Here is a 20,683-nt window from a genome sequence, read left to right as displayed (position 1 = left end):
TAACTATGTTTTGTGAGAACCAAGCGCTCTCACATCACACCGCGTCACGTTGTGCATATCATCCTTATCGCTTCCCGGAAGCAGAACGCCACAGAACCCTTCCCTCCACTGCAACGCATTCCCAAAAGCTGTCTGGACACATAGTTTAAGGTCAATCTATCTTTCATGGATTTCTCCGTCTCGTTCTCAATGAGCAGGGTGAAAGCCTTTCTGTGTCCTGCTCTAGAACGCTTCCCCCTTTAACAACGGAATGAGCGCAGAATGTTACCATAGGAACCACTGACAGAGCACCATGAAAGCTAAGGATGATGAAAGAAGCTGGGAAAGCAATATTTGAACATCACCCTTCATTTCCCCTCACCTAAAAATTTGTCCGCAATGTTACTTTGAATAAACATTAACAATGCATATTTAATGCAAGGGGATTAAAAACAGGTGAATGGTACAACACAAATAAAGTGAAATGGCTATAAACCACATAGTCAAGCAGTGAAAGAGTGGAGGGGCATGAAAATATCTGTATCTGCAGATTCCCCCACAGCCATGGGAACTGAGGGAGAAGGAAAAAGGAGACTAAGACCTCTGCTGCTTCTTCCTAGTCCAGAAGCTGTAGTGAAATGTGCACACTGGAGAGCCACTGTATATGTAAATTCTTTGTTTGTTAGAGTGATAGCAAAAAATGATAGAAGCTTTTAGTGTTCAGTTTCAAGTCCCTCCTTTTAACCCTTTCCCCTCCACAAAAAAAAAAAAAAAAAAACGAATTCCTCCACCTCTGCAAAGTGCTTAATGGACTACTCCTGTTGGAGAGCTGAGAAGTATCTGCCCTGCCTCACTTGGCCTTGACTGGCTCCCTCTCAAGCCAGCGTACGCGCACCCTCTGCTTATAGTGATACTCCCTGAGGTAGTCCCGCAGAGCAGGGGGCATTGGCAGTGCCCCGATGCCATCGTAGGTGATCCCATTGCAAATGGCTGATCGAGCCAGGCTTTGCAGGCCAAATGGGAAGGTCCGGTGCAGAGGCACAGTGAGCAATGGCTCAAAGAACATGCAAGCGCTAGGGTCCTTGTAGTGTTCCAAAAGTGCCGTGACGGTGGCTGCATGGAACACGCAAGGGTCGTGTGCATCAAAGCTGAAGTTGTGATTCCACTGCTCAATGCGTGCGTGCAGCGAACGGCCATAGCGACGGAAGCTAACGGAAAACAGGTAGTCTTCTTGAGCCGAGTCTCGCAGGAGAAAGGTTCCCTCGGGCCGACCATCCAGCAGGGCTTCAGCCTCATAACGGTCCATCACACCCCAGTAGCAGGGAAGTGCTGTGATCTGTAGCAGATCTGGAACCAAGCAGTGGATGTAGTCAATCTGAGTGTGTACCTTCCAAGGCCCCTGTTGCTTGCTGCTCAGGAGGCCCTCCGCCGAAGCGTGTCGCTGCTTGGGCCTGCGAGCTTGCAAGCAAAGAGTGGTGGTATCATCGTCCTCAGAGTCACAGTTAGCTGCTGTTGCCCCCCGGCTATCGCCTAGGGCCTCACTCATTCCAGGGGCCAACTTAGGTCCCAGTTTATAAATGGAAGCCAGAGGGGCTGTGATAGCCTCCACTGTGTGGATTTGGGCATCTGGAGGTGGGTCAACACCCTCCTCGATGCTGAGTCGTCTTCTCTCTCTCAAGTGCTCCTCCTCATCTTCCGGCGATGCACAGGTAACACCGCAAGCATCTGAGGATGAATCTACTGGTGTCACTGTGACTGGTGCTGTGTGCTGTTTAATGAGGTGCCATTTTCGAGCAAGGTCTGATCCTGGTGCGAAGGGGCACATCTCCAGCATCAGCTCTGTGATTTGTATCTTACGTTTGGGTGGTGGAAGGTGACTGTTCCGAGAGGATGAGCGCAGTGGGAGGCACAGGCCCACTGTGTCATGAATCTGCTGCCATAGGGAGCGTGCTGCCCCTGACTCCAGCTCCTCACGGCTGCTACCAGTCCCACGTCTGCGCCGAGACCGGCCTGATCGCTGATCTGTGGTCTCCAGAGAACTCTGAGCCTTAGTGGAACATGAGTGTCTCTTCTTTCCACTCCAAGGTGCATGACGTGAGTAAGAGTCTCTGCGGGCTCCCAAGGGAGCACGAGCATCTTCGGTATCCTGCTCGACTGTGATCTCTAGTATCTGGGGTACATCCACTACACAGTTATGGACCTGTCGTGTCACACTCCCACCGGTCCTCCATACCACTAGAGGGAGTGCCGCCACACTGCTAGAAGGACTAGCAGCCTCCAGTGTGTTGTCTCCCTGGGCCTTGTCCACACTCTGGCATACTGTGTCTGTTTGCGGTTGAAGATGTGGTGGCATTTCAATTCGAGAACCCCCATCTGTGTGGAGCAGAGATTGACATCCCTTCTTAAGGTTGCTCCACACCTTGCCAACCTTCTCCATGAGGTGGGGGCACCTGGATCTGGAACAAAAAGTTAGACTTCTATTAGTACATGATGACAAATCCCAATGAGATGAAAACCATAGTCATAAGTCCAAAAAAAAGTGGAAGCACAGACATAAGAGTGTGCATGTGGGTTGACTAAGGCCCCATTTATACGTCTATCTTGGGTAATCCAATCACACAAGTTAATAATTCTAAATATAAGTGTTCATCTTCAAAAATGTTTGTTCCACGTTCAGAGGAAGTCAGAAACAAATGTGACCACTTTTCCTGTGTAGTAACTTGTTAAGCTATCCTGAACAATCAATTCATTAAACCAATTTACACATTTATACTTTGCCAACAAAATCAGTATTTTTTAAAGAAACATTTATTAATTTAAATGAGACCAACATATAAAAGACTTACCAATAGGGCTGGGCAAAATAATCGATTTTTCGATATATCGTTTTTTAAAATGTGGTCGATTCAATATCGATTCTCAAAGGCCACGAATCGATTTTTTTCAATATTTATTTCGCATTTGCGACTGAAAACTACTGCGTGCGACTATGAATATGTTTTTAGGAGCACCAGTGCGACTGACCCGATCATCATTATTATTAACCTTTATTTAACCAGGTAAGTCAGTTGAGAACCATTTCTCATTTACAATGACGACCTGGCCAAGAGGCAGCATAAAAAGCAGGTACAATACAATAAAAAACATAAAATTACAAAACACAATTTTAAACAATAACATATAAAACAAACAGATAACTAAAAACAAGTACAATGGTCTTGCACTATTGACTGAATTAAATTTTTAAAGGAAGAGAGCGAGATAAATGAACTAAGCTTTAAAGTCTGTTGCAGATGATTCCAATCATATGCAACAGAAAACTGAAAAGAGCAACGACCAAAGGACGTACGGACTTTAGGTATGTAGAAATTAATGAAACTACTAGAGCGCAGATTACGACTTGTATTATGAATATTAAGAAGTGACTGTAAATATAATGGCGTTTTCCCGATAAGAGTTTTATAAATGAACAGAAACCAATGAATTTGTCTACGAGAATGAAGAGAAGACCAGTTCAATAAAGAGTACAAGTGGCAATGGTGAGTGTTAAATGAAGCTCCAGTCACAAAGCGGATTGCTGCATGGTAAATAATATCCAGTTTATGAAGGAGAGTTTTTGAAGCAGACCTGTAAACTATATCACCATAGTCCAAAATTGGGAGAACTGACATTTTAACCAAAAGCTGTTTTGAAGAATGTGTAAAAGAAGATTTGTTACGATAAAGAAAACCGATACGAGATTTAACCTTTCTGAGCAATACATTTATGTGAGTTTCAAATGACAATTTGCTATCAAGCCAGATACCAAGGTATTTGTAGCATTCAACATAATCAATCTCAGAGCCGTCCAATGAGAGAATTTTAGGCAAATATTCAACCTGTGATAGATTTCTGTTAAAAACCATACATTTTGTTTTATTTGTATTTAAAACTAATTTTAGACTAGAGAACGCACATTGGATGCGAGTAAAACTGGCCTGTAATAAAGATAATGCAATAGTCAAGGAAGAGCTAAATGTATAAATAATAGTGTCATCAGCGTATAAATGTACATGAGAATCACCTACAGCAAGAGCGATATCATTAACATAAATATTAAAAAGTATAGGCCCCAGTATGCTTCCTTGTGGGACCCCTTTAAATAGGGGCAGGGGATCTGACCGAAACCCCTCCACCCTTACTGATTGTGAACGACCAGAACAGTAACTCTTGAACCAATCCAGACAGCTCTCAGATAGTCCTATACCTCTTAGCCTATCTAGCAATATTTCATGGTCCACAGAGTCAAAAGCCTTTGCCAGATCAACGAATGCAGCTACACAATATTGCTTGTTGTCAATGGCACATATGATGTCATTGAGAACCTTAAGTGTAGCAGTGATACAACTATGGCCGGATCTGAAGCCAGACTGAACCTGATTAAGAACATTATAGGTCTCCAGATGGTGCGTAAGCTGCTTGTTGACCAACTTCTCTAATATTTTAGAGAGACAGGGCAAAATGGAAATGGGTCTGTAGCAATTTAGATCTGAGTCATCACCCCCTTTAAAAAGTGGGATTACAGCTGCAGATTTCCAGTCCCTCGGGAAAACACCAATTTGGAGAGAGAGATTAAAAATGCAAGAGATAGGCGCTGCAATAATATAAGCTGATTTCTTTAAAAATAATGGATCCAATTCATCCAATCCGGCAGATTTATGAATTTCCAAGCTAAGCAATTCCCCAAGTACCTCGGTCTCTTGTATCGACTGAAAGGAGAAGGAGGGGGAACCCAAGACAGGTGAATGCATAACAGATGCCAAGTTGGCAGGGGAACAATTAGAAGTATCGGAACTATTCTCGAAGGCACAGCCAGCATTAACAAAATATTTGTTAAAATGATCGACCATTTTTGATTTGTCTGTTATAACAACACCATCATATTTAATTACAGTAGGCAAACAGGAGGAGATGTTTTCATTTTCCATTGATTTGATGATATTCCAGAACTTTCGAGAATCAGTATTATTAACAGTCAAATGATGTTTAAAATAACTTGATTTTGCCTGTCTAATAGACTGAGTGCATTTATTTCGTATAGCCCTATATGATTGCCAGTCAGAGATATTATTAGAAATCTTTGCTCTGCGCCATAGAGTGTGTTTTTGGCGAATAAGCTCTGACAAATCTGGACTAAACCAAGGGCTAAGACGATTTTTTACTCTAATCTTTTTAAGAGGAGCATGTTTGTTCAAAACAGTTCTGAACAAGAATTTAAAATATGCCCATGCCTCTTCAACTTCAGGAATAAGCCCAATTCTGTACCAGTCCATATCAGCCAGGTCATTCAAAAAAGCCTGTTCATTAAATTTTTTCAAAAAACGTTTGAAAACGAGCACCGGAGGATTTCTTAAGGTGGTGCCCTTGCGAACACAGACTATATTACAGTGATCACTAAGGCTTTGACAGAACACTCCAGATGTATACCTCTCTGGCCTATTAGTAAGAATAATATCAATTAATGAACCAGATTCCATAGTCTTAGTATTATATCTTGTAGGGGCCTGCACAATCTGGGACAAGTTAAGTGCATCCAGTTGTAACTGTAAGGATGATGGAGGGTCAAACATATCCCAATTCAAGTCCCCTAACAAAATAAATTCAGAAGAGATGTAAGGAGCAATTATTTCACTTAAAGCAGTTAAAGCACATGCAGGAGCAGAGGGCGGTCTATAACAACCAGCTACAGTGATAAAAAATGTTTTAGATAAAATAATTTTTAAAAGTATTAACTCAAACTGTTTAGCAACAGATTTTGAGGTAATTACTGAGCACTGTAAATTATCCCTACAATAGACAACAACCCCCCCACCTTTAGAAATTCTATCTTGACGAAAAGTGTTGTAACCAGGAATTGAGACAGCAAAATTAGAAATAGATTTCTTAAGCCATGATTCAGAGATGACAAGAATATCAGGATTTGCAGTGTGAACATATGCAGTAAGCTCAGCAACTTTAGGGAGAAGACTACGTATGTTCAAATGCATTAGTCCAAGACCTTTACGATTACAAAAACAGTCAAAAGTTAATGAATGTATAGATTTGTTTGCCAAAATATCTGAAAATGAACAATCAAATGGCCCGGGATTCGGTTGAACATTCCCTGACATCAACAACAAAAGAATGATAAGACATCTCTGTCTGAACAATTTGATGGTAAAGTCCTTATTAACAGTCTTACTAGGTTGAGGTGGCACAGAAAAATTGTCCTGTAAGGCCATAATGCTGATTATACGAACCAAAAAAACTGAACTGATGATGACTGGAGATGATAAAGGCAATGGCTTGCCCCATGGTAGGCAGCTGGTTGAACATGTACTTCTGCCTGATATAAATGGAGTAGACAGAACTGCAACTGGGGCTGAACAGTTATTGAAAACATCAACAGAACTGCACAAATAAAACAAACATAGTGCAGCAAAAATCAAAAATAATCTCCCTTTGAAAGTCAATAAACAGTCTGATAAGAAATAGCTCTGAAACCGTGACATATTGGAATCCAATCCGTGTTTACAAACCACAGATTTAAAAGACAGTGAGTAGCCTAATCCATCAAAAACAGCTCCGGGTCCGTAGCATGTGAAGTCCAGTCCGAGTTTGCAATCCACCGAGTCAGCTGAGAGATGACGTTGAATTTCGCGTGTAAACAAAGAGCCAATACTACCAGCCAGCGCTTTATCGTATCTTTAACCAGACAGTACTCTAGCAGAAGCTGGAAAACCGGAGATCCGGTAAACATCAAAACAGTCAACGGACAACACAGGACCAGTAGTCCAGTAGTTCACATGCAGCTCGTGCGCCACACAAAAACGACGTCCACCCAGACACCGGATCAGCAGAAGCGCAACAGGCCCCGCAACTCGCCGTCAAAAGCACTCAGCCAGCGCCCACAATCCAAAAATGATCGCAGACACACAGAGGCAGGCGACAAAAATGTTCCAAAGACTGGTAAAAATAATGAAGTGCGCCAGACATTACAGAAAAATTAACACAACGCAGAAACAAAGAGGAGACATGTAACGCACAACCTGCTTGCTGCCATCTTGCATCTTGGGATGCAATCATCATACTTGTGATTGCGCTCAGGGGAGCTTCAAATGTTTCTACGTGTTTTTGCAGCGTTGAGTAATGTATCACAGACATATCTCACGAATCCTTTCATAAGCAAAGTGAGAGATTCATTGCGCAAAGTAGAGAGCCGCCTGCTGGCAGTTTGTTTCATTTTTAAAGTATCTTTTCAGTTATTTAAATCATTTAATATTTCTATATTCAAAATTTTATATTTAAAACATTAATATCATCATGAATTTATGGATTTAATTGCACTCATTCCACTTCTGAGCCTCATTAAATGTCTGAAAGTACACCAAGCCACTTTTGTGTTCTTCTGTGCCACCTCTACAAATTAATTTTGTTAATACTGATTTAATTTGATTGGTAACTTATATTTCTTATTCTACTTGTTCTTATTCTGTCGTTTTAATTACAATTTTTAAAAAGCTTATAAAATATAATTTTTTAAAGAATTTGACAGATGATGACATACTTTTAATAAAGTTAGAGGAGTCAAATATCACCTCGTAATGGGAAGGCTACTTTTTGATAAAATTTTGGATAATTGTTTAGAAGGTGCTCCTAAAATTTTGAACGTGCTCCTAAAAAGAAAAGTAAGCGTAGAGCCCTGCCTTCACATAAAAAGTCAGAGGTATGGAAGCATTTTAGATTTCGCAAGCACGATGACAAAGATACTGTGGACAAGAACAAAGCTATATGCCAAACAGTTGATGGGCCCTATTGACTTGACTTCCATAGTATGGAGAAAAATATATGGAAGTCAATGGGGACCAAAACAGTTTGGTTATCCATATTCTTCAAAATATCTTCTTTTTTGTTCAACAGAAGAAAAGAAATTCATACATGCATAAATAATAACAGAATTTTTTTTTTTGGGTGAACTATCACCCAAAAGCCAGTAATAGTTTTCCTACACCGTTCATAGGCTTGCAGCCTCCATGTTACAGCTAATGCTGTGAGATTTTATGTTTGTTTTGTCTTAAACATAAAATAACCTGATCCTGTTTGATCAAGGCATGCGACTGTTCTGACTTGTCCAATTTTCAGCATCAGTTTTTCATCTTGCATCAAAATTCTGTCTATTCATTGTATGCATTTGAAATATATAGTGGGGTTTTGTTTTATTGTACCCAAGTGTACCTAAAATAAAAAGTGTTTAATATACAGGTTTGTGGCTCTTAATTTCCTATTAATTAACCATTTGCAATCTTATGTTCACTGTTCATTTTTTATAAATATAGGATTTGTATTAAATCTATATTCACATATAGTCAAATCGAATCGAGAAGTGAAATCGAATATCGAATCGAATCGAATTGAGAGCTTGAAAATCGAAATCGAATCGAATTGGAACATCTGAATCGATACCCAGCCCTACTTACCAATATAAAAAAAAATTACCACCTTAAAACATAACGTAAAAAAACAAAGTCCTAAAATAATTGCATAATGGCTATGATAGTGAATTAATGTGAACTCTCACAGTTACAGATCAAGCATAACTGAACATCAATTAATATAGAAATAAGACATTAACATACTCAAAAAAACAAAACAAAAAAAAAAACAATAAACATTACAACTGCAAAGTGTTTATATTTTTATGATTTATCAACAGGGAGTGACAATCACTCAATACATGATGCAATCATAAGTGGCCACAGGAGACTCAGGAGAATTAAGGATCTTAATTCCAGGTGTATACGGCAATCTTTCTCGACTGACCACTTAGGATTGGATCACCCAAGACAGATGTTAATGCCAGGTGTAAACAGGGCCTAAGCGATTAAAGTGTTGCCAGGCAGACTCGCTGAGACTCAAGGCCAGCGCTAAAAATGAACTAATGGAACTGCTCCCAGTCAACATGCTGCTGTGGGCTGAGTTACAATGCCGGTCTGGGCCTGTCGTTTTCTGACCCGCCATAGCAGAGCACTCAGCAGCTAATGAACAGAGATTTTGCATGATCTCTGTAAATCCTATCTTCCTTAATCGCTGTGTAAAAGAACTTTTGATTTGGCTTTAACTTTAATCATCTTGAAAAAGCTCATGCACTCTTCCCAAACAGAAGCATGAATTTGTGTTTGGGCTAATTAACTGTTCACTGGCAGTTATTCACATGTATTTGTAAAAGCAACACCATGATAGACCAGACCAAAAAGTCAGAACAGGCCAAACGTGAGTCAGAAAAAAATAGAGTAGTGATCGCCTCCAGGTGAAGCATGAGCTCAAGAACTGCATGTACTCTGGCTAACCCATCCTTTCACAGGATAAACTTTCCACCTATGAACACATAAAGCAAGCTGTATAACCCAAGTGCATGTCTTTCTATGGAAAGCCAAGAGAGTTGCACAAATTTAAAATAAATAAATAGTAATAAAACCAATAACATAATATTAAAAACAAAAAAGCCACAACAAAATAACTATCAAAGCATGTCATTGCATTAATTTGCAATCAAAAACTAGGACTGTATGTGGAAAATAATGTGTTTTTTTTTACTTTAAACCGCATAAACACATTTCATTACACCAAATACACAAAATAATGTTCTTTTTAGCAGCATCATATGACCCCTTTAATGTAAAATATGTCACAACAAGAGAAGCCTGAATTATAGAGAAAAACTGCCATAAATAATTAATGATAGTTCAAGTCTTCTGATAAAAAGAACAACAGAATGTAGGTCATGTGGGAGAATGAGCTACAGTGCATTATTCACCTTCTCTCAGATAGTAGAGAGGAAAAGGATGGGTGTCATGTTTTTAGAGGCTGCTAGGTGTCATGTGTAAATGTCCTACAAATTTCAGTTGGATAAACTTATGACTTGTGATGCTGACAGAAAATCAGCATTCAGCAACTGGTATATTGATTAGGGTGGGAGGTGCAGACTATTCTGTAAAATTGCCTAGTTAAAATTACAGAATTTTTCAACGTACAAAGGCTTGTTTGCAGTGTTACAATAATTGAGTCCATCTCAAGGATGAGTCCAAGACTGTATTTTCTATGACTAGTCGAGACCAGCTCATTTGAGTAAGGGTCCAGTTCAAATGCTCCCGAAAATATGGTCTTGGTCTCGGACTTGAGACAGACTTCAGTTCGAGCCCAGTCTTGTCCAAACTCGTCCAAACCAAACTTCCAAAAAAAAAAACCTTTAAACAAGCATGAAAGGCAGGCAGATTCCAACTCCAAACTCCTGAACTGAGAGAGAGAGATATTTCATTAATCCTGAATTTTGCGTAACCCTAAATTGTTATAGACCTGTTGCTTTAATATCATGGTGGATTCATCTTTGTGCTAATGGTCATCAGGTTAGCGGTCTGTAAATGCAGTAAAAGTAATAAATGTACTAACAGTAGCTAAATGGCGTGGGATCTCAACTTTAATTGAGAATTTAAATGTTCTTTCATCTGGATGAGTTACAAGCTATAAAGAAAGCAAGTCATAATACCCTTGTACTTTTAAACCCTCACCTTCATTCATGTTTCTATATATTGGACCTGCTGCTCAATGTCAGTACGGTACACGAGTGGACATACAGCAAAATCCTATTAACTCTCATAATCTTCCTTCTGTCTTTTCTGCCCATCTTTCCTCTGGTCACCTTGTCTTTGTCCCTTTCAAAGCCAGTCTGAGAGCATAAAGGATGACCATAAATCAAAGTTCAGATCTGGCAGTGCAGCTATGGCGACAATGTGCACAGAGGCCAACAAGCCTAACCTTTCCCCCAAACTCAGAAACTTGCTCCACTTCCAGAATGAGCATGCACTACATATGTAAAATTGTGGTGCAGGGTGGTCAGAAGGGTTCATGAAAAGGGGTCAAAGAGTTCATTAAGATGTATTCTGTGAAACTTCGTGCTAAATATGAAGCCAAGGGTCATTTGTTTTTTGCCTAGATTTGCAATCAAAAAAGTTGCATACATATTGAAACAAGACTGTTGCGCAAAAAGTATTGCATGACCAACTTTAGCACTACTGAAATGACTAGAACTGTGGTGAATTGACATTATATAACCTAACGCAAACGTGGTTGGGAGGCACACCAGAGTGAATGTACATTAACTTCCTAGTGCACTCTGGTCTCAAAGGCCATGTCTATCACCCGAAGTCAACCACTTCCCAACACATACCAACTGTGGAGATCTTCAATATACTGTCTTTTGAAACCCCATGGGCAAAAGACCAGAACTAGAGTACACCCTCTTGTGTACTCTATATGTAGGATGTGTATATATTCTATGCAATGGTAATCTTGGCAATAACCTAGAACACATACATGATGTAATGAATCCGGCTGTTTTGTCGAATGTTTCCATCCCTAATGTTTTCTTATACTATGCACGTGACACAGGGGAGGCTCATGTTTGGCTGTGGGGCTCCCTTGTGTGGCTAAGAGACAGAACCGCACCCCAAGAGCAAACATACAAAACTATTTTAAAATATTTGGCTCAAAAATTGGTTGAGACAGCATACTGGCAAAGGCAATGCCCCTTCCTCAAGTGGAAATCATACGTAAACAGACACTATAAATTACCCCAGAATTTGCCATTCAGGATTGAGATGCTGATATAGTTGAACCAATATACCTATATACTTATGTATATAATTATATTGCAATACTTACATACATAGTTATATTACAATATATTATAGTCCTGATATTATAATATCAGGAATGAAATAAAGACCTAGTCTACAGAGGGTCTATGGGCAACATAAAGTGAAAATGCTTCTCATTTAAATACAAATGTTTTCATTACTTACAGGATTATCTGCTTAACAGAAATTTGTTTTGTACACCTATTACTTCAATGACAGCAGTACTCAAGCTGCATGAACTCCATAAGTCTGTCAAACCTGATGATCATGTTCCTCAGCATGATTTGAGAATGTTCGAAAAAGAGCATCTTGTGCTTCAGTGGAAGAACATCTGACTGTCTGTACAAAGGAGTTCACATGATCAGTGTAACAAATTTAATTACTTGATCAGCAACCTGGAAATCCAAAATCTTAAATATTTCACTTAATATGAAAACATTTGCTTTCAGTCCTGAAACTTCTGGATCTCACTATAAAAAGGAATTTTCTTAGATCGTCATAACCATTCATTTCTATCTTTATTTGTAATATATTTTATGTTTAATATGTAAAATATTTTGAGTAATGTAGTTATAAAGTGTTAACTTTAGAATTTCTGTATTTAATTAAATACAGATATGTGCTTGTATATTGTACATTACTACAAGAAAACACATGACTACAAATAAAATACAAGAATACAAAAAGATGTAACAACCGATTCACTCTACATTACAGATTCCACTCATTCTATAGACACTGAACTAATGATTATATAGATTAGAATAAGAATACATCCTAACTATTAATTACATCATAATCATCAAATACCTAAGCCATAACCACCTTAAGTTGTTTATTTTCCAAACATTTACATAGCAAATTTTCATTCAAGCCTTTTTAGCAAATGCATACTGCAGAAATGCAGTGCAATGAGATGAGTATTTAAATACTAAGAATGGCTTTTTCAAATCCTACATTTACCCCATCTATTCTACTTTTCCAATGGCAGTTTAAGACACACACACACACACACATACGTGCACATGCATATACTGTATATTAAATGACAGCAATTCTCGATACTTCTGTACTTACCAATTTAAACCCTCATTACTCTGCACTCCATTACTTAGTTTTTTGCTTTAACCAGTTAGAGCATATTAATGGATGAACAGATCTGTTCTTGTGTTCCCCTTGTTCTACCATTGACAAGATGCAACAGAACTGTCTGTGGATGAATCCTGGCACCAGATCACAAAACACTAGCCCGGTAAATACTATGCTATTCTCTGCTCAGCTTGGGTTTCTGCTACCAAGAACGCTAACAAGCCTTGCCCAGAGCTGCAGCTTCCTAGTAGCGTGGGCCCAGCCCCCTCTGTCCCCCCAGGTCTCGCCCCCCTTCACCTGATACTGCAGCCAAATTCTACACCAGACATCTCTAGCACCCAAGCGCCAGAAGAGGAAGCAGTCCGGAGCAGTCTGCCTCGTTCTCATGCTGGACAGACACTCACAATCTACACAGTCATTTCAAACAAACATTCACACCAAAATTCAGCTTCTGTTCACAGACAGATCGCGCATGCTGTTCGTGCCTGAGCTCTTTTGATAAAAGTCTGAGCACCACATGAGATTGAGAAAGAGCCCCTATCAACCGCATACACCTTCAGTAACGGCGGAAACTACTGGATGTAAAATATGCCCGTCTCTGACGATAAGAAACTATATTAAATGAAAAACATCTGTATTATATGAAGTAAATCAAATAGGAGTACACTAAGTGGTAGAGTCGTACATATAGTTGATTATAACATCCATGCCCTGGATAGCACACAGACAGGGTGGGTTGTACTTCCTTGCACAACAGATAAGACAGACAGAGCCTCAGCAATGGTGTTTTACTTTAGCTGCTCTAAGAAAAAGTGGCATCTCTGTTTAACTCTACACTAGTCCTTTTAAATGCTAGGAACAATCTTAGAACCATAATTAATACATGATCACACAATTATGATCCATGTAATACTATGAAAAAATGTTTTTGTTTTAATATCAAACTTAACAGCATTATGTACACTACCGTTTAAAAGTTTGGGGTCCAATTTTTCTTTTCATTAATACTTTTGATCATTGAATGCATCTCTGCTAATAAAAACTACCAGCAGAGACATTCATAATGTCACAAAACATTTCTATTTCAAATACATGCTGTTATTATGAGCTAAAGCAGCATGTTAGAATGATTTCTGAAGACTAGAGTAATGGCTGCTGAAAATTCAACTTTACCTTCAAATATAAACATTTGATTTTATAATTATAGAATTTTATGATTATATAATTAGGACAGCAGACAAACTAAATTATTTTAAATTATAATATTTCATAGTATTGCTGTTTTTACTGTATTTTTGATCAAATAAATTCAGTCTTGGTGAGCATAAGAGACATTAAAACATAAAAAAAAAAAACTTTGAACAGAAGATGCTTAAAAATAAAGGTTATTTATTGGCATTCATGGTTCCAATCTTTCCATTGCAAAATGGATTCTTTAAAATGTTTTTTCACACTAAGAAAAACTGGTTCTTTTATGAACCGCTCACTAATGGTTCTTCTGTGGCATCACTGCAAAAATCTCCTTTCGGAACCTTTATTTTTAAGAGTGCAGTGTAATATACATTTAAGACACATGGAACCTCATAATTTCTTTCATAAAATAAATCTATGAAATAACAATAAATAACCAATAAACAAATCTATTAGCATTGATATTTGAGACTAATTTGAATCATACAACCTGGCCACTAAGAAGTCAACACTTTACAATAAGGTTTCATTTGTTAACATGAATTAACTACATTAGTTGCATTTATTAATCAATGTTAATGTCAACATTTACCAAACATTTATTTAAAAAAAAAAAATCTGTTAGCAATAGATAATTCACTAAACATTTGTTTTTTTATTAACTAACAATAATTAATAAATGCTGTAAAAAAAAAAAACAATACTGCTCATTGTTAGTTCATTTTAGCTAATGAGGCCTTACTTTACAGTATTACCGATGTACTTAAGTGTAGTGAAGCAGCTTTCTAGGAAACGTCTGTTGCAATGTCTAAGCCCCCGCTCAAGACAACTAAAATATCTGGACAGGCCTTAACCTCTGCACACAGAAATACTTCAGCAGGAGTTTAGAGCCTCTCACTCTCTGCTAATTGTCTTGCGTGTCAAAAGAATGTATCTGTGATACCCTGAACTAGCAGGTAATATTTCAAAAACCAATTTGTTTTCTGAACAAACCAACAATCTTTAGCACTGTGGCAGGTCTGCAGAAATAGAAAATATTCTTAGGTATTCTCAAACTCTACAAACCACACATTTTGGGAAAAAGACCACTGTAAAGCTGTAGTGTTAAGGAGGTTTTATGGGCCTACTGAGGTTACACCACTGTATAGCTTATGCAACAATAGGCCACAATCCCCTATTTAGGACATATAGATAGGCATTAAGCCTACATTGAGTAACATTTCCCACCTGATAACACTTGGATCAATGCACTTTTTGCAAATTCGAACATATGCGAGTCAGAAACTAAACAAGGTTCTAGGCAAATTGCCTCTCGGAAGTTACAAAAACATCCCAAATATTTAAAATGTGCACAGTGAATTTCTCGGTTATCTAACATTTGACATATTTCATAACACATATTCTAAGAGTTTCTATTAACAGATTCAGTATGGGTTTTGTTTCGCCGCAGACACTGTTGTGACCTGCAGCTGTCACATATCTGTCAAATTCTAGTGGTGATTGTCTTATGATATCTTGGGATTATTTATGGCTTCTTTCATATTTAATTTCATGAATTCATTTCACACGTATCGGTCAAAATTGTTCAGATTCAGAATGAACAGATTTAATTATAGTAACTAACAAATTGAGATTTAAACATCATCTGAAAGCAGAATAAATAAGTTTTTCATTGATGTATGGTTTGTTAGGACAGGACAATATTTGGCTGAGATACAACTATTTGAAAATCTGGAATCTGAAGGTGCATAAAAAAAACAAATCAAAATATTGAGAAAATCGCCTTTAAAGTTGACCAAATGAAGTTCTTAGCCATGCATACTACTAATCAAAAATTAAGTTTTGATATATTTACGGTAGGAAATTTACAAAATATCTTCATGGAACATGATCTTTACTTAAAATCCTAATGATTTTAGGCATAAAAGAAAAATCGATAATTTTGACCCATACAATGTATTTTTGGCTATTGCTACAAACATACCTGTGCTACTTATGACTGCTTTTGTGGGTCCAGGGTCACATATGTATAAAAAAATAAATGTTGCCCCCATAGCGGCAAAAAATTGCCATTAAACAAAGTTAATTTGTGACACTGATTATATAACAATGTATGTTCTCAGCTTAAAATACATATATATATATATATTTTATAATCTATTCTGGTGTGCAATTTTTAATTTAAGAAAACATGTGAAATTTAAGAAATATGTAAAAAAACAAAAATAAAAAAAAACTTAAAGATGAAAAAGTTTATCTTCGTATCGTAACAGTAATTTATACCACAGAACTGAATTAAGGTTGGATTTACTCCATGGCCAAGCATTTATATTGTTTGACATGTTGTGTCATTTCATAAGCAGTCATGTGTATACGCCTAATAAACCTCAGATAAAGAAATTACCTTTTTTGCCATGTGCCTAAATTTGTCAATTAAAAAAAAAGAATACTATTACTTATTTATTGACATGACGTAAACTTTCTGTTAAATAGACTAGTCTAGGCCTTTCACATTAACAGTGAGGCAGGTATAGCAGTCAATCCAGGCATGGAAATAGCGGGATTTTTCTGGATATCTTCATGATTTTCACCACACATTACGTGCTATTAGAACCACTGAATTGCATACATTATATGTGGATCATCAATCTAGGTCTGTGCTGAATAACTCGATGTACGTCATTTTAAGTGTCTCTATACATTTCTCTTGGTCGCTTTAGTTGAACCGGCTTCGGACAATCAGAAAGGGGGCAGACTGAACAAAAAAACTAGTTAAAAGACATCGAACATTCGCCTTAACATGAAATAATCGATAAGCATTCACAACACACGGAGAGATAAACTCACCGATCCTTCTGTCGTGCTCTTTTATTGTTTTTTCGGGTGTCTTCTTTTGTTTGCGAAAAAAATGCTAACAAGAATAGTCGGGTACATTTTCCCGAGGCTAGAGACGGTGGTGGATAAAACACACGGACGGGATTCGATTGGAACCATAACTGCGATAATCGAAAAGCAAACTGCACGTCAATGTGTCGATGAACTCGTAAACATTTTACATTTTGTATTTACATGGCCTACGATCCCCTCATCCCTTTGGCATTTCTTTCCCTGACTGCCGATATGGTCGCCAAGTGCAGCAGTGAAGAGAATCAGGAGACGTGGTGGTGGCAAAGCTTCTGTTGACTGACATCAAGGGACTCCAATTGCGCGAAGTTCTGTGTTCCGGCGGATACGGATGGGGAAAGACTTTAGAAGAAAGCGTCACTTCCCCGCTCGAATTCCAGCTAGTGGTGGGATGTCTGAATCAATTCCATGAGTCGGTTCGTTTGAACAGTTGGTTTCAGAGAATCGGATCAAAAATTATTCAGACGTTCTTTTACGTAATTACGAGTATACGTGGTCCCTGACATCCCGGCTTGGTATATTACTGAAACTTTCCGAACAATAAAGCCAAATATAGGCACGTTTTGCAGTTTAAAGGTGTTATAAATAATAAAACAATAAATAATGATATTTCGCTTATTGTAATATCATTATCTCATATTCCATCTTTATTCGACCCTCTAACTCTAGCACTTTCTATTCTATTTTAATTCAAGCCATTGGTGGAGGTTTTTAGGGCTTGGGAGGGTGTCGTATGTTGCCCTAATGAGGAAACTGAGCTGAGCCTGTGGTAGTTTCCAGAACTCTGCCCAGCTGATTGTTCGGTTCGCGACACCCTCCCAAGAAGGAAACATGTCGTTCAAACCGGAAACCGTAGCAAAACGGTACACATCGGTTTGAGCTTGAACTTGCCCCTGGACTGCTCAAGTGACAAGATATAAACACAAATTAAGACGTTAAGTGTCTGTGCTGAAAAGCAAACTCACATGAATGTATCCTAACTTGCATAATGTGTTTTGATCTGTATGTAGTGTTATGTAGGGCGATTATGTAACTAGAAACCAGAGCAACCACGTGTATATGTTTACATGCACAATTTTTGGTTCAATCGGACTGAATTCATTCCGATTGATGAATCTGAATGTAGTGTTTACATGAACGCTAAAGAAAGTGATCGGGTTGATGTGCCTGTTTATATGTCACAAGCTTCAAATCGGAATAGATTTTTTTTTGTCATGCACACACTGCACAAATATTTCTCACAAAAGTTTCTCACTGTTTGCACATAACCACTTTCCTACATGGTTTATTTATTTGTTTTTAACAGCAGAATTCATATTTATTTATGGATAAATATACATATAAACTGCTGTGCCGTGCTGCTCATATTTATCACACAGTAAAAATGCCCCTCCCCGCGCCCAAAACGGGTTGCCTGTGGATGAGAATCCAAAACAAGGACTGGTGGGAGGTTGTCCTGCTCCACTTCACAGTTGCCGAGTGAAAGTAGAGTTTTATAATGACAGGACACGCATTTATACAACACTTTATTCAAAAGGAAGAACCGCTTGTTCTGCGCGTCATACGTCATTACGCTATTTCTGCGTCATTGCACATGCGCAGTTTTTTCAGTTTCGGGGTTCAATCCGATCGAGTGTTTACATGCACTCTCAATCGTATTAGAAAAGGAATAAACCACCCCCTTCAATCTGATCGAGCTCAATCGAATCGATTAAGGTGCTTACATGAAGGTTTTTCGAATGAGCCCTCAATCCGATTACAAATGGATTATTTGGTTGCATGTAAACGTAGCCAGTGACACCATACTGTATGCAATTGCATGGAGAAGTGTTGCCGATTTAAAGAAAGAATAATCAGAAAAAAAAATAAAAGCTTGTGTTTTAAAAAAAAAATTTTTTTTTTTGAGCTTCCACGTCGAGAAATGGCTGTCAAGCACTTCATTTATTGGATTTTGTTCAGTTGTGTTATATAAGCTATCCAATGTGTCATAACGGATTTGTGAGTGTAATGAAAAATCATCTTAAAAACGCCCTTACATTATATTTAGCTATAACATAGTAAACAATAAGTAAAATACAAAAGAGTTTCTCTATAAATAGTTTCTAAGAAAAGGAAACAGTGTTGACTATCATGTGAGTGAGTCTTCCTTTATCCAGTGTCCTCTTCATGCAACCTAGTCAGGTGACATGGGTGCATGTCGTGTGACAAAGGCTTGCTTTTCTTTAAAATCCCCCTGTAAGCCACAGTGTCAACTACTGATCTTTTACAATCATTGAAGCTCATGTGTGCTTGGACTCTAACAACATGCTTTTCATCTCCTTACAGTACTCAGATACTTTGATATTCATATAGGGCTCTCTGTGGATTAGGCTACTTAATCATGTGACTTTAGAAAGTCTAAGTCGGCTAAATTCACGTGAGCAAGATTAGGCAAAAATGTGTCCAACCTTATTAATTACTGGAAGGATACTGCAGTGTTTGTTTCTTGATATTTGGAGACATTTGGATGGAACTGACAACATATCCTTTAACGTTCGCACTTAGCGTTATTGTTAAATGGAGGTATAAAAATGCTTTTAAATTTCGTGCAGTAGTTTTAATTTTAGGTCGTTTGCTATGACAACCCCAACCTCCCATTTCAAGTAAAGTTGTTTTAATTAATCTTTATGGAATAATTAAAAGTGATATACTGCCCTCTACTGATTTAATCTTCTTTAAACATAAAAATGCCCTTTTCAACCACAACACAGATTTGATTGATTTATCTGTACCCTGCATTTGTTATGTTGATAGACTACTTTTTTAGTGTGAGATTAACCATTTAAACCGCCGGCTGGACACCACCCGCACAAAAAAAAATCAAAATTAATGTAATTATTTAGATCAACTCTCAAGGAGCGCTGAGCAGTCCCTCTAAACCGAAGTGTACCGCGGGCGGGACGCACCCCCTCCGCGACAATATTACTAATCATATTTTTTCAAACCACTGCCTTGATCAACAAAAAGCCACTTTGATTAACTCCAAAGTAGTGCCGAGTTATTTGCTAATAAATGACAAAAAAAAAATCATAATTTACAAAGTTTTTTGTGCCATGTACTCTAATATGTCAAAAATATCATACAGCTCGGATAGTCATGTGTCATATGTCATTTGAAAGGTCTCATTGAGTAGAATAAAACAAGCATAATTGTTTAGGGCTTTGAATAAACTAGAGCGAGTTTTTGTACAAGAAGTCACCCCCAGACCCATATGAAAATAATGTATTGATGTCACTGTTTTACTTGTAACTTCATAAAACATGATCAGATCGTGGAAAAGTAGGCACCATTATTTATGGGCCCATAAAACCATAAAATGAGCCCAAAATCACTATAATCTGCCATTTATATCTAAAGATTTTCCTCATTAATTTATAACCCACATAAAACTGCACAGGCAGCATAGTTTAGCCAAGAAAATCTAAGGTAGCTGTCATGTGGCGATTTCACTCATAACTTCATGAAACATGCATATATCATAGAAAATGACACGCCATTATTTGCAGAAAATTCTCCTGATTAAAAAGAGCCCAAACTCACTATAATCCATCGCCCCGATCTAAAGATATCTCTCATAAAGCTATAACACATAGAAAAGAATTAGGTCATGTAGCTTAGCAAAAAAATCAGAGGTTGCAGTCCTGTGGCGTTTTAGCTTGTAACTTCACCAAACATGCATAGATCTTGAAAAACCGCACAGCGTTATATTCGAAAAATTCTCCCGATTAAAAAGAGCCCAAATTTACCATAATCCGTCTTTCATAGAGCTG

General features: G+C 38.0%; 1 protein-coding gene across 5 annotated transcripts; it reads right to left on the bottom strand.

Moving 5' to 3' along the window:
* Nucleotides 1–23: 23 nt before the first annotated feature.
* LOC107749358 (suppressor of cytokine signaling 5-like) lies at nucleotides 24–17,204 on the bottom strand. 5 transcript variants are annotated; one of them, XM_016564480.1, is made up of 3 exons: nucleotides 17,027–17,204; nucleotides 16,818–16,914; nucleotides 24–2,435 (listed from the first exon to the last, which is right to left on the bottom strand). In XM_016564480.1, the coding sequence occupies exon 3, from the start codon at nucleotides 2,414–2,416 to the stop codon at nucleotides 830–832; it is 1,587 nt and encodes a 528-aa protein (XP_016419966.1). In that variant the 5' UTR covers nucleotides 2,417–2,435; nucleotides 16,818–16,914; nucleotides 17,027–17,204; the 3' UTR covers nucleotides 24–829. The 5 variants fall into 5 exon arrangements, 4 of the variants coding, with proteins under 4 accessions (XP_016419966.1, XP_016419967.1, XP_016419969.1 ...); XM_016564481.1 differs by having other exon boundaries at nucleotides 17,040–17,065; XM_016564483.1 differs by lacking the exon at nucleotides 16,818–16,914.
* Between the last annotated feature and the right edge of the window lie 3,479 nt (nucleotides 17,205–20,683).

The sequence above is a fragment of the Sinocyclocheilus rhinocerous genome, unplaced genomic scaffold (genome assembly GCF_001515625.1).
Source record: "Sinocyclocheilus rhinocerous isolate Xijiao unplaced genomic scaffold, SAMN03320098_v1.1 scaffold650, whole genome shotgun sequence".
NCBI classification, from domain to species: Eukaryota; Metazoa; Chordata; class Actinopteri; order Cypriniformes; family Cyprinidae; genus Sinocyclocheilus; species Sinocyclocheilus rhinocerous.
This window is presented reverse-complemented; position numbering and strand designations above follow the sequence as displayed.

Bases quoted from the DNA above. Each gene is read 5' to 3' on its own strand.
- LOC107749358 (XM_016564480.1), bottom strand. From the start codon at position 2,416: ATGGAGAAGGTTGGCAAGGTGTGGAGCAACCTTAAGAAGGGATGTCAA.